The following is a 23,228-nucleotide window of genomic DNA, read 5'->3' as shown; positions in this document are numbered from 1 at the left end:
GGGTCGGCCGCTGGCGCTGGCGGCGCCGCCCGCCCCCGCCGACGCCGGCCTGGACCTGCTGCGCGGCTTGCTGCGGAAGCCGCCCTGCGACGACGGTAACCTGATCGACCTGGGCCGGCCGGCGGCCGACGTCTCGGTGCGGCGCTCCGTGCTGGAGGACTTCGACCCGCTGTCGGCGCCGTCGCCTCCGCCTCCGCCGCCGCCGCCGCCGCCGCCGCCGCCGCCGCCGCCTGCGTCAGCCGAGCCGAACGGTGCCGGCCCGCCGCCGGAGGACGGCGACGCAGAGCTGAGCGACCAGGTGCGCCAGCTGCTAGCCTACAAGGCGGCCGTGGTAGCCGACGACGATGCGGCCACCAGCTACTACGAGCAGTCTGACCCGTTCCAGTACATGTACGGCTCGACGCGCACCGGCCGCTCAGAGTCGCTGTACGAGCCGCTGGCGCCGCCGCGGACCGAGGCCGAGCAGGAGGCGGGTGAGCCGCCGCCACTGCCGCCACGCCAGCAGCGCGCCGGTCCCATGACGCCCGAGAGGCCGCCGGCCGGCGCCGCCGACCCCCCGGCCAGTCGCATACAGGCGTACAGGGTGAGCTGGGGTGGCGGCCACGTGAGCGGGGAACCTGACACGAGCCACGGGCGAGCGGCACCCGATGCTTCTTGCATCTTCTCTTGGATTTGGTTTTGTTTGCCGGGCGCTACTGACCTATGCCATGCGTGTCAGCCCACTCGGCGCTCGGTCTGCTATAGCAGATGATGGGTCTGCATATTTATTGATCTATATATCTGAGAAGAATGGTTGCGTGATACGTTTTAATAGGCCATGGCACCCGTTGAATTGGGAATATAGGTGTGGGTGAGGGAATCTGAGGTGTGGGTGAGGGAATCTGAGGTGTAGGCGAGGGAATCTGAGGTGTGGATGAGGGAATCTGAGGTGTGGGTGGGGGAATCTGAGGTGTGGGTGAGGGAATCTGAGGCGTGAGTGGCGATTGGGGTGTTTAACTCTGACCTCACGTGGATGTTGCCGGTTGCAGCGGCGCCAGATGTCGTCGGACGTCATCTCGGCCGCCACTGGCATCAGAGTACGAAAAACGAGCGGGCTTTCCTGTGATAGTGACATTGTCGCCTTTTGTGATATGATAAGGGAACTTCGAGGTGAGTCTGAGCATTGTGGTCCTTATATACGTTGTGCCGAACGCAGCCGTATCGCGATGTATTACACACACGAGCTCGAACACGATTTATTACACACACAATCCGGTCATAAAACAGACCATAGGCATTTGACCGCAGATGAATAGAACTATTCGGCCTTATTAGATAATTTGTGTGCCCGGCGTTGGCGTTGATGGGGCCGATACAAGAAGTTTGTGATAATTGCCATCTCAGGTGAAACAAATATGAGCTCTTGAGGACGAATTCAACAACACGGCCAGCAGTCCGAATAAATGAGTCGCATCTAAGCAATACGTGTATGGCGGCTAAATTTCGGCCTGAATTGAAGTGGCTGCCGTTAAGCGGATGTCGTGGTGCCCCGTCCGTGTGACAGACCAGTACCCGGCGGACGACCGGGCCACCAACCCGGGTCTCATCACCAGCGCCACCATCGAGACCAGTCAGAAGCTGCACGCCACCGTCAAGCTGATGATCCACCACAGCTCGCGCACCTCGCCCGTCTGCTTCACCTGTGACAGTCAGTGACCGCGCTCGTGACCTGCCGACTCGCCGCTGGCGGTAGACTTCACCCGTCACGGCGCCGGTCTGGCTGGTTTTCGTGCTACCGATATCAGGGGAGCACTTCGTTCCGCTATCAAATTACCTCGATCAGTTGAATCACCCCCGATCATCTGAATCACCCAGCGGCAGGCTTGTGTATGTATCAAAGTCGAAAACACAGCGCGGTGGGACTGACGGCGATGATGTGACCCGTTTGGTATGTGCCCTGTCCGAGTTGGCAGCAGCGGGCTGATGGTGATGATGTGACCCGTTTGGTATGTGCCCTGACCCAGTTGGCAGCATGGCGGGCTGATGGTGAAGACGTGACCCCAGTCTGATGTGTGCCCTGTCCCAGTTGGCAGCACGGCGGGCTGATGGTGATGACGTGACCCCGGTCTGATGTGTGCCGTGTCCCAGTTGGCAGCACGGCGGGGCTGATGGTGATGACGTGACCCCGGTCTGATGTGTGCCGTGTCCCAGTTGGCAGCACGGCGGGCTGATGGTGATGACCCGACCCCGGTCTGATGTGTGCCCTGTCCCAGTTGGCAGCACGGCGGGCTGATGGTGATAATGTGACCCGTTTGGTATGTGCCCTGTCCCAGTTGGCAGCACGGCGGGGCTGACGGTGATGACTTGACCCCGGTCTGATGTGTGCCCTGTCCCAGTTGGCAGCACGGCGGGGCTGATGGTGATGACGTGACCCCGGTCTGATGTGTGCCGTGTCCCAGTTGGCAGCACGGCGGGGCTGACGGTGATGACGTGACCCCGGTCTGATGTGTGCCCGTGTCCCAGTTGGCAGCACGGCGGGCTGACGGTGATGACGTGACCCCGGTCTGATGTGTGTCCTGTCCCAGTTGGCAGCACGGCGGGCTGATGGTGATGACGTGACCCCGGTCTGATGTGTGCCGTGTCCCAGTTGGCAGCATGGTGGGGCTGATGGTGATGACGTGACCCCGGTCTGATGTGTGCCGTGTCCCAGTTGGCAGCACGGCGGGGCTGACGGTGATGACGTGACCCCGGTCTGATGTGTGCCGTGTCCCAGTTGGCAGCATGGTGGGGCTGATGGTGATGACGTGACCCCGGTCTGATGTGTGCCGTGTCCCAGTTGGCAGCACGGCGGGGCTGACGGTGATGACGTGACCCCGGTCTGATGTGTGCCGTGTCCCAGTTGGCAGCATGGTGGGGCTGATGGTGATGACGTGACCCCGGTCTGATGGGCGCCGTGTCCCAGTTGGCAGCATGGTGAGGCTGATGGTGATGACGTGACCCCGGTCTGATGTGTGCCCTGTCCCAGTTGGCAGCATGGTGGGGCTGATGGTGATGACGTGACCACGGTCTGATGTGTGCCGTGTCCCAGTTGGCAGCATGGTGGGGCTGATGGTGATGACGTGACCCCGGTCTGATGTGTGCCCTGTCCCAGTTGGCAGCACGGCGGGGCTGATGGTGATGACGTGACCCCGGTCTGATGTGTGCCGTGTCCCAGTTGGCAGCACGGCGGGGCTGGCGGTGATGACGTGACCCCGGTCTGATGTGTGCCCTGTCCCAGTTGGCAGCACGCCGGGCTGATGGTGATGACGTGACCCCGGTCTGATGTGTGCCCTGTCCCAGTTGGCAGCACGGCGGGGCTGATGGTGATGACGTGGCCCCGGTCTGATGTGTGCCCTGTCCCAGTTGGCAGCACGGTGGACCTGGTGATCATGCAGACGATGTGCGCGCTGGAGCCGGGCCTGGACTCGACCGACCCGGCCGACTATGTGCTGCGCGTGTGCGGGGCCGCCGAGTATCTGACGAGCGACAGCGCCCTGCACGACTACCAGTACGTCCAGCGGTGCATCAAGTACGAGGAGGACGTGCGGCTGACGCTGATCCACACCGACAGACTCACCGTGCCACTGGAGCGCACCGTACGTGCCGCCGCCGCCGCCGCCGCCGCCGCGCGTTATCGCTCATTGATATGTTGAACGAGGTTTCTTTTTGGTTTCCTTATGGAGACGCTAGATCTGTTGTGGTCATGCTAAATGTGTTCAATTTGCAGGTTAGCTTATGAGCTCTATAGAGTGATGATCATCATGATGAACCATAGCTGACTGCCTTTGCTTGATGTCCTGATGGTTGACCAACTCTCTCGTCAGCCTGCATGACTGACGTGTAACGCTCAACGCATGGGCGCGGCATGTCGCGCCGTCATGGCCAGCTGCAGTCGAAGCGCCCCAAAACTCAGAATAAGCATCGTCAGCTCGCATCGTTTCGGTTGACGGACCTTGTCTTCGCCAGCGTGAGGATGACATGTCGGACCTTGACCTGCGGCCGGAGAAGCTGGTGCCCCCCTCCACGCTGGACCCAGTCACCTACGAGCAACTCAACATACTGCTAGGTAGTGCCAGCAGAGCGACTTCATCTCCAGCATGCCTAGTTCTCATTTCCAAACACTGGCACGGAAACTACACCCAGAATCCGTTGGCCCGATCTGGTTTGACCGTTGGCCCGATGCTGTTATTCGCAGTTGTTCCAACTGCTTGTATTATTTTGTCAATTGCGTTTTATCTGCGTCATGTTTGACAACAGGGATGCCAGGTTTTGTATGAAGCAACAGCGTCAGCTTGTGTGTTTACCGCTGCGATGGGGGAGTATAGCTGACTGATTATTGTGTCTGTTGGTGTAACAGTGCAGTGTGCCTTCACTATCAGAGCTGTGGACCAGGAGTGTGACCTGGTTACCTGCCCCGACAAGGTGTGTGCAGCGGGAGTGTGTGAAGTGTGGGTGTGAGTGGGTTACCTGCCCTGACAGGGTGTGTGAAACTTGAGTGTGAGCTGGTCACCTGCCCTGACAAGGTGTGTGAAGCATGAGTGTGAGCTGGTTACCTGCCCCAACAGAGTCTGTGGAGCAGGAGTGTGAACTGGTTACCTGCCCCAACAGGGTGTGTGAAGCGGGAGTGTGAGCTGGTTACCTGCCCCAACAGAGTCTGTGGAGCAGGAGTGTGAACTGGTTACCTGCCCCAACAGGGTGTGTGAAGTGGGAGTGTGGGCTGGTTACCTGCCCCAACAGAGTGTGGAGCAGGAGTGTGAGCTGGTTACCTGCCCTAACAGGGTGTGTGAAGCGGGAGTGTGAGCTGCTTTCCTGCTCAGACACAGTGTGTGGAGCGGGACTGTGAGGTGGTTACCTGCTCGGACAGTGTGTGGAGCGGGAGCGTGAGCTGGTTTCCTGCTTGGACTGAGTGTGTGGAGCGGGAGTGTGAGCTGGTTACCCGCCCCGACAGAGTGTGTGGAGCGGGACTGTGAGGTGGTTACCTGCTCGGACAGTGTGTGGAGCGGGAGTGTGAGGTGGTTACCTGCTCGGACAGTGTGGAACGGGAGTGTGAGCTGGTTTCCTGCTCGGACAGAGTGTGTGGAGTGGGAGTGTGGGCTGGTTACCTGCTCGGACAGAGTGTGTGGAGCGGGAGTGTGAGCTGGTTACCTGCCCCGACAGAGTGTGTGGAGCGGGACTGTGAGGTGGTTACCTGCTCGGACAGTGTGTGGAACGGGAGTGTGGGCTGGTTTCCTGCTCGGACAGAGTGTGTGGAGCGGGAGTGTGAGCTGGTTACCTGCCCCGACAGAGTGTGTGGAGCGGGACTGTGAGGTGGTTACCTGCTCGGACAGTGTGTGGAGCGGGAGTGTGAGCTGGTTTCCTGCTCGGACAGAGTGTGTGGAGCGGGAGTGTGAGCTGGTTTTCTGCTCGGACAGAGTGTGTGGAGCGGGACTGTGAACTGGTTACCTGCCCCGACAGAGTGTGTGGAGCGGGAGTGTGAGCTGGTGCGCCGGGCTGCCTCGGATCCGGAGCAGACGCCGCTCCGCTCCGACCGTCTGGGCCAGGCGGTGAAGGCTGTGTGCGTGCTGCTGGGGCAACTGCAGACGCCGGAGATAGCAGAGGCCCTGGACCTGCTGACTAGCACCTGCCAGAAGATCACTGAGGAGCAGGTCAGCAGCTGGGTCGAGAGCCTCTGGTGGCTTGCGGGCGCACCTGCGGCTGGGACGCCTCGTAGTTCTAGTGGTGGGGCCCGGTATATTTCCTGACGTCAAGCGGTGAACGACTGGCCACAAACAAATAAATGCACTGATGCGCTGTTACGTAAGGTATTACGAGGCGAACTGCGATGTATCGTTTGTTGGGACTGCAGTTCAGGCGTCAGCTGGCTTGTAGATGTCGGTGCATTGGTCTCCTTCACCGTACTGCACTCTGTGCTGGTTAGTGGCGTTTTACTGGTGACTTCGCGATCCGGAAGGGACAGGTGGCCTTAAGCACCGCGCTATGACCCTGGCGTTCTCATGGTTTCAGAAGGGGGCTTCTGTGACGCGGTGATGTGTCGCCGTCGTTTGGCACTAACCGTGACCCCAGGTGGCGCGTTCGCGTATGACCCCTCCGACACGCCGTACCCGGCGCCCGCGTCCGTGCCTGTGTTGGCCGCCTGTTGATGCTGGCTGTGCGGTGTCGCGCAGGCGGCCGGCCGGCCAGACTTACGGCTGCAGCTGGCGCGCCAGCTAGGCCAGCTGCTGGACGCCGTCCGTCTACTGCTGGTCATGTACTGCCAGGCCTTCCGCACCGACTTCGCGGTCGTCGCCGAGCCGGACGTCGCCGCCGGTCAGTAGACTCACCATCCGAGAGCTGGCACCCCCGACGGCTCCCGCGGCGCTGTGTGGGCGCGCAAGGGACTGACCAGATGGCTGACGTAGTCACGGCTCCGAGCTGCGCTCTCGTGGGCAGCAGATAGCACCAAGGGACCGACCAGATGGGTGACATAGTCACGGCTCCGAGCTGCGCCCTCTTGGGCAGCAGATAGCATCAAGGGACTAACCAGATGGGTGACATAGTCACGGCTCCCAACTGCGCCCTCCAGGGCAACAGAAAGCATCAAGCTGGACGTTACAGGGCTCGGTCGCCATGTGTATGCCGTGGCTGGTGTGCGCGAATTCGCCGCCAGCCGAGATCTACTACGGGTCGTATTGCTGTGAAATATACCTGCTCAAAGGACATGCATGCGCTGGATGCTGACCACGTGGTCTGTCGCACGCTCTTGGTCTGTCCTTGCCCGTGACCGTGTCGCCCTGACGCCTCCAGCGGAGCGGCCGCTGACGGAGGTGCTGGACACGGTGCTGCTGCGCGTGTCGGCGCTTCACCGGCTGCGGCCCGACAGTCGGTACGAGCAGTACCTGGTGTCGGCGCAGCTGTACCACGGCTCGCGTGCTATCTCCCAGCCGGTGCTCACTCGGCCGCTCCACCCCAGCAAGCACCTGTTCAAGTGGGTCGTCTTCAACGAGTGGTGAGTCGCCAGCGGGAGCCGACGGCGCTCGATACGAGCCGCCGCCCTGCCGTCTGACCCGCCGCACCGTCCGTCGAATGCAGACTTTGTCAGAGGGGTGAATGACCTCTGGTATTGTTGGTGATACTCACGGGATGGGCACCGGCCGCAGGGTAAATGACGCCGTCAAGACAAGTTACAGCTCATATATTAATGAATCCTGTTGCCCGTATAAGGGCTGTGGGATTAATTATGGCTGTAGAACTTCGCCTTTGAGACGAATAGACTAGAAGGATTAACGATGACCATTGGATGTGGAACGATTGAACAATCAATGACTGCGCTGTGTTGTAATACAGTTTTGGCATAGATCCCTTCCCCATAGTGAACGAACGCCGCTTGAACGCGTTCACCGGTAGGCCGCCGATCTGCTGCTGCTCGGCCGGGCCGTACGGTCGAGCGTGGCCAGGCTGTGACCGGCCGAGAGGTTCGCCGGCCGCCGCCATGACGGGGTCCGCCTCCCGCCAGGCTGGAGTTCCTGGACGCGGCGCTGTGCTGTCTGCCGCGGGAGGCTCGGCTGGTGCTCACCGTCTGCGGCCTGCTGACCGAGCCGCCGGCCGACGCCCGGGACCAAGTGTGCATGCGTCAAGAGGAGCTGGGCTGGGCCGCCCTGCAGATGTTCGACTTCCAGGGGTTAGTGGGCGGTGTGAGCGCGCTGCCGTCCGCGCTGGTATGGAGAGGCACGGGTGGGACCGACCGCGCCCGTATGGGCGGGGACGGGTAGGTGGGAGAGAGAACCGAGCGCGCCCGTGTGGACAGGGACGAGTGGGTGGGGGAGGGGACCGAGCGCGCCCCTATGGGCGGGGATGGGTGGGTGGAGGAGGGGACCGAGCGCGCCCGTATGGACGGGGACGGGTGGGTGGGGAGGGGACCGAGCACGCCCGTATAGGCGGGGATGGGTGGGAAGGGAGAAGACCGATCGCGCCCGTATGGACGAAGGCGGGGGTGGGTGGGCGGGGAGGGGACCAACCGCACCCATATGGACGGGGACGGGTGGATGGGGAAAAGACCGAGCGCGCCCTTATGGGCGGAGGCGGGTGGGTGGGGAGGGGACCGACCGCATCCGTATGGGCGGGGATGGATGGAGGGGGGGGGGGGGGGGGATGGAGCGCGCTTGCATGGGCGGGATGGGTGGGTAGGGACGGGACCGACCTCTCCCATTTAGGTGGGGACGGTTGGATGGGGAGGGGACCAAGCGCGCCGGTGTGGGAGAGCACGGGTGAGTGGTGGGGAGGGGACCAAGCGCGCCCGTATGGGCGGGGATGGGTGAGTGGGAGGGGAGGGGGGGACCGAGCGCGCGTGTATGGGCGGGGCGGGCGGGTGGGGGGGGGGGGGGGGACCAAGCGCGCCGGTATGGGAGAGCACGGGTAGGTGGGGAGGGGGACAGATGGTATCAGCAGACAGAGGTCGTATCCCGCAGAAGAATGCGGGGAACAGAGGCCGTGTCTGGCACCTTCAGACTGAAGGTTATCAGATGTCACTGAAGCTGTGTCTTTGCGTCAGCGCTGGAATCCAGTGTTATAACATATATGATGACGCACGTTCAATTTGGATGCTGGCCTTTCACGATCGTTTCTCTTGCGACTCACGCTGAGTGTCCTGTGGCCGGGGCCTGGCCTGACCTGACCTGTGGCGGCCCCGTCGTAAGGCTGCTGGCCGAGGGCGGGTTCGTGCTGCCGCTCTGGCCGCCTGAGGCGATGAAGGAGCTGGGGCCGGCGCCGTTCCCAGGCACACACCCCAGCGCGGCCACATGCGGCGCCATCAGTGAGTCTGGGACCACGGCGGCCGGGCCGGGCCCGCTGCTCACGCGGCGCCAGGCTCGTCAGCAGCGGGCCTGGCGCCACCCCGGGGGTCGGCTGGTTCGACTGATGACGCATTCTACGTGTCAAGCTCATTGGGTGGCAGGGTCTGTTGGCCCCTAGGTATCCTCATAGGTCCCGGGCACGCCGCGGAGGAGCCGGTGTAGACAAGGTGACGGTGAGTGCGGGGTGGGCTTGTCAGCATGCCGACCAGGCACACACCAGCACTCACTATATGGATACAGGCTACCATACAAACACAGACCACCCGAGTGTGCGAGATCAGGCCACGAATGTGACACTTTCATTGCGGTGCCACTAAACAGGCGCCGGTGTGGTACTGGGCACGAATGTATCGATTGCACGGTACCCGCCTGTGGGTCGCCTGAGGTGGGCGCGAGCCGGCGCAAGAGCGCGCCGTGTGCCGCACCGCTGGCGGGCCTGAGCGCTCTCGGCCCGGCTGCGGTCGTGTGACACAGCTCAACCGACGTGAACGGACGATAACATCATCAGACTCGTTCTGGTGTAAGCTGTTACGGATTGCGGACAGCCATGGACTGCTGCTCCACTGTTCCGCTGTAACGATGGCTGTGCTGGCGTGTTGGTTGCAGTGAAAGTATGTAAAAATTGGGCGGCGGGGGCGCGCTGCTCCACTGTTCCGCTGTAACGATGGCTGTACTGGCGTGTTGGTTGCAGGTGAAAGTATGTAAAAATTGGGCGGCGGGGGCGCGCCAATGGATTGTGAAACACTGGGCACCTTAGTGTACCTCGGGTGGTGTGGTAGGGTGTCCGCACGTTACCAATGGTACCTCTTATGTCGTGAGTATAGTGCGATCCCGCATGGTCATTCTCCGACGCGAATCATCTGACCATACCGCTACATTGGTCTGTATTCGGGTGCTCAACAGGGATTAAATGCTGGTGACAAGCTTTAATTCATTCGTACTCATACCAGACCCCCAAATAGGAGTTTTCACAGCGAATTGGTTATGTTTATAACTCCAGCCTACTTTTGCCCCGACCCACCTCACTTTGTGCATTTTTTAACGTGTCTCTGAGGTCGTAATTGATCTGTGTGACTGACAGCTGTTGACCTGCCATCAATGGGGGCGCGGGTCCGGTTCCCGGCCGTGGAGAGCATTCCGACCAGTTCGCGCAAGGAGTTCTCATCGCTGGACGAGAGCACCCAGCTGCTGCTGCTCGACACCCTGGAGACGGACCTGTTCACGCTGTGAGTACTTGCGACCCGGCGCGCCATGCCGGTGACGCTGACCAGCACGTCAGGGGGCCTGTCGCTCCCCCAGCTCCATTCGAGACACCATGGCTGATTGTATACGCCATTAAACTTGATGTGCTATAGCGCCCGGGGTTCGACGTTCATCAGCTCATTGTTTGTTTTTTTCTCGGTATGATATGGGTGTGCTCGTCTGTGACGCCCTCACGGCAGTTAAACTAGTCTTCGAATACTCGTCGGCAGTCTCATCGGTAATGGCCGCCAGACGGTCCAGTTCTCACGGCGGCGGCACCGCAGGGCGGCGGCAGCTGACCGTCCGGTGCTGAGGGCGGCTGTGTCGGCGGCGGCGCAGGCCCCGCCGCCGCACCGCCCCAGCTCGGTCGGCTCTGCCGCTGGTGGCGACCGGGCGGCGGGAGCTCCCCGGGGGCTTGCACGCCCGGGACGCCTGCTGTGGCCGGCGCGCCCCAGTGACGGGCGCCTGACGTCCCCTCCGACCGGCAGGGTGCCGGCGGACCGGCGCGAGATCCTTTGGGACCGGCGCCACTACCTGTACGAGGAGCCGTCGGCGCTACCGCGCGTGCTGCTGGCCGCCCACAGCTGGGAGTGGGCCTGCCTGCCGGACCTGCACGCCATGGTGGCCGGTTGGAGCCCGCTGCTGCCCGTGGACGCCATCCAGCTGCTGCTGCCCAGGTCAGGCCTGCCCCCACCCCCATCCTCTGACCCAGTGTCATGTGGCGATGGTGGTGCCGTGTGGTTACCCTGTGTCGTGTAGTGACGATGGTGCTGCATGTTGACCCAGTGTCGTGCGATGGCGGTGGTGCGGTGTGTTAACGGTGTCGCCGTATGTTAACCTAGTGTCGTGTGGTGACGTTGGTGCTGTGTGCTGACCCAATGTCGTGAGGTGAATTTGGTGCTGTATGTTGACCCAATGCCGTGTGCTGACGTTGGTGCTGTATGCTGACCCAGTGTCGTGTGGTGACGCTGTTGCTGTGTGTTGACCCAGTGTCGTGTGGTGACGCTGGTGCTGTATGTTGACACAGTGCCGTGAGGTGAATTTGGTGCTGTATGTTGACCCAATGTCGTGTGGTGACGCTGGTGCTGAACGTATCACGTGGTGACAGTGTTGCCGCGTGTTGACCCAGTGTGATATGGTGACAGTGTTGCTGTTTGTGGACCCAGTGTCTTGCGGCGACAGCGTTGCTGTGTGTCGACCCAGTGCCGTATGGTGACGGGTGTGGGGACGGTGATGCTGTGTGTTGATGGTATTGTCGTGTGTCGACTCAGTGCCGCGTGGTGATGGGTGTGGTGACGGTGGTGCTGTGTGTTGACCCAGTGTCGTGTGGTGACAGTGGTGCCGTTCGTTTACACCTGCGCCGTGTGTCCGCCCAGCACCATGCGGTGGCACTGTTACCGTGTGGTGACGCTGGTGCCCGTCGGCCGCAGCTTCCCGGACGTGGTGGTGCGTGGTCAGGCGGTGCGGTGGCTGCAGTCTATCACCAGTGACGAGCTGGTGGACTACCTGCCGCAGCTGGTGCAGGCCGTCAAGCACGAGGCGTGGGATCGCTCCGTGCTGGCCCGGTGAGTGGACCAACCGACCTGCCGGCTGCCGGCTGCCGGCAGGTGACGGCCGCCCAGCCGGCGGCCGCTCGGCGCGCGGCGGGGGCCCCAGCTGGGCGCCCAAATCTGCTGTTGGGCCAGACCTGTCGGTGCAGTTTGCTGACATCGATGGGGCTCGAAGTGTACTGTCCGGTTATGTGCTCGTCTGCAAACACTCGCCGACCGCTCTGGTTAAAGTGCGGCATGGCCGTATGCGCGCCTGCCTTTTGGCTCGTGATGGTGGTCTGAACTTGGCGAGGTCACCACGGAGCGGTGCTGACCTCCGCTGGGGTCCGACTGTCTGCGTTTGACGGCGGTGCACCGTCTGCGCAGGTTCCTGATGGAGCGGGCTCTGACGTCGCCGCGTGTGGCGCACCATCTGTACTGGCTGCTGCACCTGTGCCTGCCAGCCGATGGCGGTGAGGTGTCCGTCTCCGAGGCCCGCTACCTGCGCCGCCTGACTGTGCTGCAGCGCGCACTTAGCGCCATCTGCGGACGCAACATGCAGAAGCGCTTCCTCTCGCAGGAGGCGCTGCTCAGGGTGAGGGCGCCGCCGTCGCCGCCGCGTGCGCATGTGATCTCAACAGTGGCCGTCTCATGTTGCAGTCTGCGTGACAGGCTGTCTGTCAGCGAGCCCTGGCCGCCGCTGTCTGGCCAGCGATCCCTGGCCGCCACTGTCTGGCCAGCGATCCCTGGCCACCACTGTCTGCCAGCGATCCCTGGCCGCCGCTGTCTGGCCAGCGATCCCTGGCCACCACTGTCTGTCAGCGATCCCTGGCCGCCACTGTCTGTCAGCGAGCCCTGGCCGCCACTGTCTGGTCAGCGAGCCCTGGCCACCACTGTCTGGCCAGCGAGCCCTGGCCACCACTGTCTGGTCAGCGAGTCCTGGCCACCACTGTCTGGCCAGCGATCCCTGGCCGCCGCTGTCTGGCCAGCGATCCCTGGCCGCCACTGTCTGTCAGCGAGCCCTGGCCGCCACTGTCTGTCAGCGAGCCCTGGCCGCCACTGTCTGTCAGCGAGCCCTGGCCGCCGCTGTCTGGTCAGCGAGCCCTGGCCACCACTGTCTGGTCAGCGAGCCCTGGCCACCACTGTCTGGCCAGCGATCCCTGGCCGCCGCTGTCTGGTCAGCGATCCCCGGCCACCACTGTCTGTCAGCGAGCCCTGGCCGCCACTGTCTGGTCAGCGAGCCCTGGCCACCACTGTCTGTCAGCGAGCCCTGGCCGCCGCTGTCTGGCCAGCGATCCCTGGCCACCACTGTCTGGCCAGCGATCCCTGGCCACCACTGTCTGCCAGCGATCCCTGGCCACCGCTGTCTGGCCAGCGATCCCTGGCCACCACTGTCTGTCAGCGATCCCTGGCCGCCACTGTCTGTCAGCGAGCCCTGGCCGCCACTGTCTGGTCAGCGAGCCCTGGCCACCACTGTCTGGCCAGCGAGCCCTGGCCACCACTGTCTGGTCAGCGAGTCCTGGCCACCACTGTCTGGCCAGCGATCCCTGGCCGCCGCTGTCTGGCCAGCGATCCCTGGCCGCCACTGTCTGTCAGCGAGCCCTGGCCGCCACTGTCTGTCAGCGAGCCCTGGCCGCCACTGTCTGTCAGCGAGCCCTGGCCGCCGCTGTCTGGTCAGCGAGCCCTGGCCACCACTGTCTGGTCAGCGAGCCCTGGCCACCACTGTCTGGCCAGCGATCCCTGGCCGCCGCTGTCTGGTCAGCGATCCCCGGCCACCACTGTCTGTCAGCGAGCCCTGGCCGCCACTGTCTGGTCAGCGAGCCCTGGCCACCACTGTCTGTCAGCGAGCCCTGGCCGCCGCTGTCTGGCCAGCGATCCCTGGCCACCACTGTCTGGCCAGCGATCCCTGGCCACCACTGTCTGCCAGCGATCCCTGGCCGCCGCTGTCTGGCCAGCGATCCCTGGCCACCACTGTCTGTCAGCGATCCCTGGCCGCCACTGTCTGTCAGCGAGCCCTGGCCGCCACTGTCTGGTCAGCGAGCCCTGGCCACCACTGTCTGGCCAGCGAGCCCTGGCCACCACTGTCTGGTCAGCGAGCCCTGGCCGCCGCTGTCTGGCCAGCGAGCCCTGGCCTTGGCTGCCTGGCCGGTGTTGACCTCACCGTCAGCTGAGTCTGGGGTTCAAATGGAGTGTGAAGGCTGCACCTGAATAGTTGTCATTGGAAATGGCGTGATTGAATTTGGTAAAAATCACTCATCCAGATATACCCCTGACTCCTGACCATGGGTCTAACGCCTGGGCTTCGTCACTACACTCTCGCCGGCGTGTTTCCGGCGTCACGCGCCGTCGGCGCGGCGGACCTCCACCCTGAGCCGTGCCGTTCGCTGTCAGGGCCTGTACGAGGCGGCCGAGCGTGTTAAGTGCAGTCGCGAGTCCCAGCGGCTGCGCGAGCTGACGAGCGCGCTCGAGCTACTGCACTTCTCTCTGGAGGCGGCGCCTACCTCGCTGCCACTGGACCCGGCGCTCGAGGTACGCGGCATCGACGTGGCCACGTGCGACTACTACCCATCAAACACGCTGCCGCTGCGCGTGCAGTTCCGCAGCGCCGAGGGCGACCACCGCCCGGTGCCGGTCATCTACAAGGTGGGCGACGACCTGCGGCAGGACATGCTCACCATCCAGATGATCCGGATTATGGACAAGCTCTGGCTGAAGGAGGGGCTGGATCTGCGCATGGTCACCTTCAACTGCGTACCCACCGGCCACTGTCGAGGTGAGCAACTATTGCGGCCGGGATAGCTGCCCGTCAGCCGGTCACCGGGACAGCTGCCCGTCAGCCGGTCACGGGGACAGCTGCCCGTCAGCCGGTCACCGGGGCAGCTGTCCGTCGACCGGTCACCGGGACAGCTGCCCGTCAGCCGGTCACCGGGACAGCTGCCCGTCAGCCGGTCACCGGGACAGCTGCCCGTCAGCCGGTCACCGGGACAGCTGCCCGTCAGCCGGTCACCGGGACAGCTGCCCGTCAGCCGGTCACCGGGACAGCTGCCGTCAGCCGGTCACCGGGACAGCTGCCCGTCAGCCGGTCACGGGGACAGCTGCCCGTCAGCCGGTCACCGGGGCAGCTGTCCGTCAGCCGGTCACGGCATCGGCCACTGCCGATCGTGCGCACCGTGCCAAGCCAGCTGTAACGACTGGCGTGAAATGTCACGCGTTAGGCGGCAGCGCAGTCCCGCTATTCCATAGCTTTCCTTCACATATGCCAGTTTCGAATGCATTGCCTTGCTATTATGGGATATTAGGTGAAGTGGAGACGGATTTGAGGCGCCGCAACACCCTCTTAACTCCGGTACGAAGCCTACGGAAGACACTCAACACTCGCCTGGCAAGCCGTTTGGGTACCCCCGCTCGGATAGGGGCGGGGGTCAGTTTGACCGTTTGAGATCTCAAGGACTAAAAAAGCTAGATACACTAAATTAACAGGGTGTTGTTGGCCTGTACATGAACTCATTGAGGTTAAAGTTTGAGGTTCCTAGGTCACGATCTTTGGGTCAAATAATTTCAAACAAGGTCAAACTCCAAGTTTGCCTCAAAAGTGTCCCCAGAACCTAGATACCTATTCTTAGCAACAATGCAAATGCTCGTTCAAGGTCACTGACCTTGTTTGACCTTTTGAAGGTCATGGTCACCAAAATCACACAAGACTGGCTTGGGTTTTACATTTGGATAAGCGACAAAGGTTATGCTAGGCAGTATGTTTCTAAAAATGAAATGTTGACCTGGGTCATTTTTGGTCTGTGACCTACTTTGACATTAAATAAGTCCATGGAATGTAGGTAATGCTGATTCTGTTAATACATTTAAAATGAGAACCAAAAACTACCCCATACAGCAAGCCCTTGAGTAATAAAACGGGTTGGTTTGGCCTTAGTCTGACCGTCATACGTGACCGTAGGCCAATGGAATTTGGATACCCTAGAAATTGACTTCACTAAATCCATGGGGTGACTTTGACCCGCCGCAGGTCAGTGACCGTACAAGGTACATCAAACTTTTTGATACCACACGATTCGTTATTTAATCTTCTACAGCTATGCAAATTTTGCGCGGTTACGTCGCGCCGTTCCGAAACTATTTCGGAAAAACCTCGGGGGTCACCCCACCCCGAGCGTGTGTTAATACAGAGATGAAATCTGTCGGGGGGGGGGGGGGGGTTCTCTTTTGCGATCCGCAGTGACCAAACACAACTGAGCAGTGAGTGACCGTGAACACCAGCTGCGATGCTCTGTTGGTGTGCTGACCTGACGTCCCCCGCCCCAGGCATGATCGAGATGGTGCAAAACGCTGAGACTCTGCGGAAGATCCAGGGCGAGCAGGGGCTGGCGGGCGCGTTCAAGGACATGGCCATCGCCGAGTGGCTGGCCAAGCACAACCCGTCGGAGCTTGAGTACGAGCGGGCCGCGCAGAACTTCACGGGTGAGCAGCGGCCGCACCTCCGGGGCAGCGGCTGCACCTCTGCAGCAGCGGCTGCACCCCGCAGCGGCGACCGCACCCCGCAGCGGGGCCGCGCACCCACGGACAGGCACACACAAGAATGTTGTGTTCCGTTGGAGGGATCAAGCCAACCGAAGAGAATGTTTTTGGGTGGCACGGGCAAATGTAACATCTCCGCCAGGCGCGCATGGCGCTGTTGTTTTGCTAGCCGTGCGTTTTTGTCTATTGCAATTCATCCCAGAGTTGAGCTTCATTTGGGCATATTGGTGGGGAGTACGTTAGGGTACACTGACCCCGGCGTTCGCTCGACACGAAGCTAAAACTTGTAGGTGGCATGTAACGAAGGGGTTAACTGGTGACAAAACAGATATCATTGACCAAGAGATGCTTTAACTTCCTGCTTGACACGCACGCACGCGCGCACGCACGTGGCCGGTCGGCGGGCGGCTGCCGGCCGGGTGTGCGGCCCCTAACCGGGATCGTCCGTCTGTTCCGCAGCCTCGTGTGCCGGCTACTGTGTGGCCACTTACATTCTGGGCATCTGCGACCGGCATAACGACAACATCATGCTGCGCTCCTCTGGTCACGTCTTCCACATCGACTTCGGCAAGTTCCTGGGCGACGCGCAGCGGTTCGGCGCCTTCAAGAGGTGAGCAGTTGCGTGCTGGTAGGCCTCTGGTGATTACCGGCCTCCGAGCTTGCTGGGTGCTCACCAAAGATCCGCGTGGAGATGTGGTGAGCTGTCGGACATGTGCTTTGCTGAACACAATATCCAGCATAGACTGCCATCGACCTGGCCACCATTGAACTCTGCTGGTTTGTGCGACGCGGGGCGAGATGTACACTGTGTGTGACGTGTTTGCTGATTAACCACGGGATCTTTTGGGTGTATTCTGTTCTCCCCTGGTTTGCACAGCAGGGTGGGAGTGATGTGCACTGTGCGGAGCAAATTTGTTGATACACGGCTGTATCCCCTGGCCTTGATGCACAATTATGTGGTCCGGAGTTTCTGCGACCCACGATCCATTTTATTTGTCTTAAAGGTTTTCGGCTCGCTGTCTGTTTTGCGCGCGCTCTGAGCTGGATCTGATCCAGATTTTATCAGAATGGGCCTAGGAAAGCGCGCTCGATCGGGGCTCACAGGATCTCAAAGATCTGTACATCACGATGGATCCCATTTCTTACAATAGTTCTCAAAGCTCAGTCCGCGGAATGGACCGCTTGCTGCTCAGGGGTGCAGTTATGGAAGGATCAAACAACTGATTACAAAGTAGACGATGGCCCGCAAAACCATGGATGGCACTTTGTTATGGCTACAAGCCAGAGTGCAGGCCAGTGTTTTGCTTCAGCTGTAGCAAAACTAAGTGAATGGTTTGACCCGGCCGAGCTCGGCCGTCACGCTTGCTAGGTCATGCCCTTTTAACCTGTATGGGTGAGGAGTGTAGCCAAAGTTACGTTTGTACGTAGATCATGAGGTGAATATATCCTTGCGACATCGCAATATCACTCGGATGTTACTTCCCCAATTCGAATAGCACGGAAAATACACAGTTTTAGACTTCAAAAAGTTGAAGGACACAGCCCGAAATTGGGCCGAAGTGCAACGACCTTGTGCGCGAAAGTGACATATTCCGATGAAAGAGAAGGCAGGAGATTGTGTGCTACATTAAGAGCAAGCAATTGTGATAGCCATCTTTGCCGACGGAAAACGATTTTGGCGGGCGAATGAATGCTGTTCATGATGACCAATGGACATTGACCGATATTGATAGCGCAAACGGTATATTTGGGGTGGGTCTTGCGAATTTCCGTCTCCTCTGGACGCTCCACGTGCTTCTAAAAACACCCTTAAAATGCTCCCCAAACTCAGAACTTGTTTCCTAATTCAACCCTCTGACCATCTGTGGTCCAAGATTCTGTCGCACGGTGAAATTTCAGGACGCATGCGCGTTGTGATACGCCTCGTTTTGTAAGTGGCTCGTCCCACGTGAGGATGCTGAGTGAATTCCTACAAAAGCCCACATTTTCGCTCGATTGCGGCTGTTGCCGCACCTCTACTTTGGCATTTGTCTGCGTCTGCGATGTGGATGCACGCAGTGTAGCCCTGGCACTCCCACCCTAGTTCAAAAGCGACTGTAGCTCGCTGAGCCCTGGCGGCTGAACCGGCTTCGCTGACACATGCCAGTGACATGACATGACATGACACATGCAGTTGTCTGTGGTGTTGTTGCCACCAGTCTGTAGTGATGTGGGTTGGAGCTGACGGGCAGTGTATCGGAGTTGCTGGGTGCACTGTTGACGCGTGCTGACTGTGGGCGCCTCTCTAGGGACCGGGCGCCGTTCGTCCTCACCTCCGACATGGCCTACGTCATCAACCGGGGCGACAAGCCGTCTACAAGGTTCCAGCACTTCGTGGACCTCTGCTGCAGTGGCTTTAATATCCTCCGCCGGCACGGCAACATTTTCCTCAACCTGTTCGCCCTGGTGAGTACATCGCAGAGCAGCTGAAATCGACAACGCGAGCACTGGCGATGAACTGCTCTGGCCGGCTACGCGCGGATCGTGAACAATAAGGCCGCACAATTGTTAAAAATGTTGTATCAGCCATCTTACGTAGTTAATCCTGGTGTGGCTTTCATCGACCGGCACCCCGCTGCTTCTGCGGACGCTATCGGCTCCATCCAGCGGGCTTTGTACCGCTGTACCGCTGACCCGCTATCCCCAGATGACGTCGTCTGGCATCCCCGGTGTGTCGCGGGACGCCATCGACTACATCCAGCGGGCGCTGCTGCCCAACATGGTGGAGCACGAGGCGGCGGCCGTGTTCGCGCGCATGATCCAGGAGAGCCTCAAGTCGTGGTTCACGCCCGTCAACTTCTTCCTGCACAGCCTGGCGCAGCTCCGCTTCGCCGGCGAGCACAACGGCGACCAGCTGCTGAGCTTCGTCCCCAAGCGCTACACGTGAGCGGCTGCGGCGCTAGCGGCCGTGGGCCGGTTGGGGGAGGGGACCGCCGCGTTGTCACCACTGCCGTGTAGGAGATCGGAGGGTGTCTGCTGGGGCCACAGCACCAGAGCTGCCGCTGGGGGCGGGCGCACCGGTCTGCTGACCACGTGCTGCCAGCCGTAACAGTTAAGCTGTGTCAGCTGTTCGGGCTCAGCTGCGGTGTGGCGGGCAGCGTCTCTCGCTCCACGCCGCTGCTTCTGACCCGGACCTCGCGGTGGTCTGGTTCTGACTCGCCGGGGCCACCCCGCGCTGCATGCCCGGTTCTCGGTGCCGTTGGGTGCTGAACTGATCCGATGTGACCCCGGCCGTCGGGCTTAACCCTGTGTGACCTTGACCTGACCCGGTGCCGGCAGGGAGGCGATGGACGGTCGCATCAGCTCCGTCTCTGTGTACGGCTACCAGAAGCGCTACGAGCCGGAAAAGTGCTACGTCTACATCCTTCGCGTGCAGCGCGAGAACATGACCGACCCCGTCTATCTATTCCGCTCCTACAAGGAGTTCATCGAGTTCGGCCAACGGCTGGCCATCGCCTTCCCCCTGGTGGACTTCTACAGGTGAGGCTGCCACTCCTCGAGCCTCTAACGACGCTGACAGGTGCCGGGATGCGACATGCCCATGCGGTGGCCGTGACTGGCGGCCGGTGTCGCCGCATTTAGCAATGTACGCCACCACACGCCCGGGAAAACTGCGCTCCGGCTGCTAGCTCATCGTGAGGACATCAGCGATATTTCATGGCGTTGGTCCATCTTATTGAGACCACATTCAGATTAAGATAATAGTTGTGGAGAAGACGCGACATAAACGGCTGGAAGCAAACCATTGTGATGGAGATTATAGTCGTGCTCCGGTGCTCGCCATGGCGGCCTTGCGGTACAAAACGAGCTAAACAAACAGACCGAGCAGTTGTGACTGAGGACTGTGTGTCCCGACTGAGGAGTATGTCCACGACCACAGCCTGCCGAAGGGCGCCCGGCTGGGCCGCTCTCACATCCAGCAAGTGGCCGAGTCCCGGCGGCGCAGCATCGAGACGTTCCTGCGCACCCTGTGGCAGCTGGCCGACGAGGTGCGACACTCGGACATCACGTACACCTTCCTGCACCCGCTGCTGCGCGACCAGCAGGAGGACAGCATCCACACCAAGAAGCTCAAGGGTGAGCCAGACATGCCTCGCTTAGGGAAAGACAGGCCAATTAGGACCGTTGGAAATGTCAGCTTTTTGTTTTCTTTGTGCTTTGTCTTGCCTATTTTGGTGTGGTGGAAGTGGCAGTCCAGCTCTCCATCCCAGTAGTCCCAGCCTGTGACACAAAAAACTTGTGAAATGTTTTAGTGAAAGTGTTTGTCACTCAAGATCTGTGTTTCTTGTAGGTGTATGCATCCCGTAGCGATGTGGTAAAGGACAGATCCTCTCACCTGTGAGAGACCGCTGGCTGCGACAGATCCTCCCAAATATGAGAGACCGCTGACTGCGGCCTGGGTACGGTGCAAGTGGCGCTGATACCTCCCAGTGATGTGCTGTTACGACAGCGGCTGTGCGTGGTACCTGTGTCTGCTGTCGATCCGTCGGCGATGGCCAGCGACACGGAACCGTGACCGTCCGGCGGTCCCCCGTCTGACCGTCCGGCGGTCATCTGCCTTACCATCCGGTGGTCCCCCGCCTGACTGCCCGGTGGTCCCCCGCCTGACCGTCCGGCGGTCATCTGCCTTACCATCCGGTGGTCCCCCGCCTGACCGTCCGGTGGTCCCCCGCCTGACCGTCCGGCGGTCCCCGCCAGAGCCCAAGCCGGCGGTGACCCGTAGCGGCCTGCACTACATCCGCGGTCAGCTGCAGCTCAGCTTCAGCTACCGGCGCAACACGTTCTCGGTCCTGGTTCACCATGCGAAGGACCTGGTCACACCCGATGGTCAGGAGCCCAACGCTTACGTCAAGATCTACCTGCTGCCCGACCAAAACAAGGTCACCAAGCGCAAGACCAAGGTGGTGCGCAAGAACAGTCACCCCAGCTTCATGGAGAACGTGAGCAGGGCAGTGGTGGTGTCGCGGCCGTCATGTTCGGTCCGAGGGAGGGTTGGACACGATCCCAGGGGATGTAAGCACTGGAGTGCGGGACTGTCGGCGCTAGACAGGTATAGAGTGGCAGGTGGTCGCGTACCGCGGCATGTGGTCACAGTTTAAGTAAGAGTCAGATCATGCAGACGCTGAGTTGTACGCTGTATGTAATTGAGTCCGTTGCCTTGTCTGAAGGTTGCGTGCCAGTCGTCGGTGTCCGTCGTAAAGTGGTGCCTTGTCTGCATAGATTGTGTGTGGGATGCCTTCCTGTTGTCAGACATTCTCGGCTGTCTGTCGTCGGTGCCGTCGGTGCTTCGTCATCGTGTACTGGAGGCCGTCGTTTTTAAAGGCGGTGGCGCTATGTTACGGCTGTCCTGGTCTTGACAGATCGTGTACCGGATGCCTCTGTTTGCGTGTTACGGCTGCCCTCGTCTTGACAGATCGTGTGTCGGATGCCTCTGTTTGCGTGTTACGGCTGTCCTCGTCTTGACAGATCGTGTACCGGATGCCGCTGGCGGCGATCGAGTGCCGGTCGCTGCAGGCGTCCATCTGGCACCAAGACCACCTGCAGGAGAACGACTTCCTCGGCGCCGTGGTCGTCCGGTTGGCGGACTTCGACCTGAGCCAGGAGACGCGCCAGTGGTACAATTTGACCAACTTCCACCGCTGACCGACGCCCGGCCGCCAGCGGCACTCGGAGGCTAGGGGCGCCATCTCGCGGCCGCCGCTAACCGGCGCGTGTCCAGACGTCAGCAGCGCCCGGACGCCTTCTGGTTGGCGCGCGCCCGGCCGACAACAGTCCAGGGCGTGATGCCTGGTCGGCTGAGAGTGACCTCTGGGGGAAAGAGCCGTGCGGGGGCGGCGGCAGGATCGGCGGCCGCTGCTGACAGGGCTGGAGCGGCGGGACCGGCCCCGGGTGTCGCGCGAACACTGACCGCGTCTCGCCGCACCCAGGCTCGCCGCCAGAGAGGCTAGCGGCCCGGCGGCGCCGCGCGCTCTGGCGGCGCAGCGCGTGCTCGTCACCTGGGTCGGCTGACAGGGTGGCGCGTGAGGGAGTCACCGTGGAGACTGCTGGTCCGGCCTGGCGCGACCGGCCGACGGTGCTCCTGCCGGCACTGTCTGTGGGCAAGCACGCCCGGCTTTATGGAAACGGCTGGGACACGGGCTGGTCTTGTGTTTACCCAGTCGCTGTGTGTTTGCGTGTCGCTTGTTGACTGTTTATCGTGGATGCACTGTACATTCTCCATCTAGTCTGGACGGCTTGTGCTGAGAGGTAATTGACTTTGATTGTCTCGTGCATCAATCAGCTGGGCTCCTGTGAAGGCCGGCGACAGCCACTTCCAGAGCGGGACATTCCGCACCACCGCGGCTGGTTGTGCGCCCGTTCGCATCCTCACCCTCTGCCGTTGTGGTTCTGCCGGCCGACGTGGACATGTAATGGGACATTCCGTGCGTTGTCACTGGGCTGACCGCGCGGCCGCTCAGGGCACCTCCCCTCCTGGGAGAGTCCACCTGTCGTAGACGGTCGCGCACTCAGGGCACCTCCCCTCCTGGGAGAGTCCACCTGTCGTAGACGGTCGCGCACGCCCAGCTTGTTGGGCCTCTGGCGAAGGCCCTGCAGGAGAGAAGTACATGAAGTATCAGCCATGTCCACGCTTATTCTGTGGTGGTGCAGGGGGGGGGGGGGGGCGGAAGGGTGGGGAGGGGTGGCATGACAGTCCCGCTCCTGTCTAAGCACAAATCCCGTTCGGCCGCGGTGTGGATATCGCGGCCCCTGAGCCGGACCGACCGTTGTCAGGACCGGCGACGCCCGCACGGCTCATCGTCTGTCTGTGATCAGAGCGAAACACAAAACCAAATTAACTCCGGCTGGATGTCGCGGGTGTGGGTGCGACCGATGGCGGATTGGAGGAGCTACCGGTGCGCACGGAGCTGATTGGTAGGGTCGCTGTCGTGTACGGAGCTGATTGGTGGAACGCCTCGTCCATGGCAGGTGGATCGAACACCGGATACGCAGACACCTGGGAACTGTGGCGGGGCTGCACTGGTCCCTGACATTGAACGTTGAC

At 61.3% G+C, this 23,228-nt stretch overlaps 1 protein-coding gene across 1 annotated transcript; it reads left to right on the top strand.

Annotated features, from left to right (window-relative positions):
• Nucleotides 1-250: 250 nt before the first annotated feature.
• On the top strand, nt 251-22,456 carry Pi3K68D (phosphatidylinositol-4-phosphate 3-kinase catalytic subunit Pi3K68D). The gene is made up of 23 exons (XM_037214623.1): nt 251-583; nt 1,029-1,149; nt 1,544-1,687; nt 3,382-3,614; nt 3,985-4,084; nt 5,473-5,663; nt 6,183-6,324; nt 6,802-7,003; nt 7,511-7,675; nt 8,691-8,806; nt 9,928-10,072; nt 10,577-10,765; nt 11,519-11,653; nt 12,005-12,212; nt 14,009-14,390; nt 15,935-16,090; nt 16,607-16,757; nt 18,436-18,592; nt 18,834-19,069; nt 19,466-19,666; nt 20,067-20,263; nt 20,885-21,126; nt 21,653-22,456. Exons 1-23 carry the CDS (start codon nt 389-391, stop codon nt 21,827-21,829), a joined length of 4,185 nt encoding a protein of 1,394 aa, XP_037070518.1. The 5' UTR covers nt 251-388; the 3' UTR covers nt 21,830-22,456.
• The last annotated feature ends 772 nt before the right edge of the window (nt 22,457-23,228 follow it).

The sequence above is a fragment of the Pollicipes pollicipes genome, unplaced genomic scaffold (assembly GCF_011947565.3).
Source record: "Pollicipes pollicipes isolate AB1234 unplaced genomic scaffold, Ppol_2.1 Scaffold_3447;HRSCAF=4054_pilon_pilon_pilon, whole genome shotgun sequence".
Taxonomy (NCBI): domain Eukaryota; kingdom Metazoa; phylum Arthropoda; class Thecostraca; order Pollicipedomorpha; family Pollicipedidae; genus Pollicipes; species Pollicipes pollicipes.
This window is presented reverse-complemented; position numbering and strand designations above follow the sequence as displayed.

What these genes read in the sequence shown, in the direction of transcription:
- Pi3K68D (XM_037214623.1), top strand. Translation starts at nt 389, where the DNA reads ATGTACGGCTCGACGCGCACCGGCCGCTCAGAGTCGCTGTACGAGCCG. An exon ending in CGTCTGCTTCACCTGTGACA is followed by an intron (nt 1,688 to 3,381) that starts GTCAGTGACCGC and finishes GCCCTGTCCCAG; the next exon opens with TTGGCAGCACGGTGGACCTG. An exon ending in CCGTGCCACTGGAGCGCACC is followed by an intron (nt 3,615 to 3,984) that starts GTACGTGCCGCC and finishes TGTCTTCGCCAG; the next exon opens with CGTGAGGATGACATGTCGGA.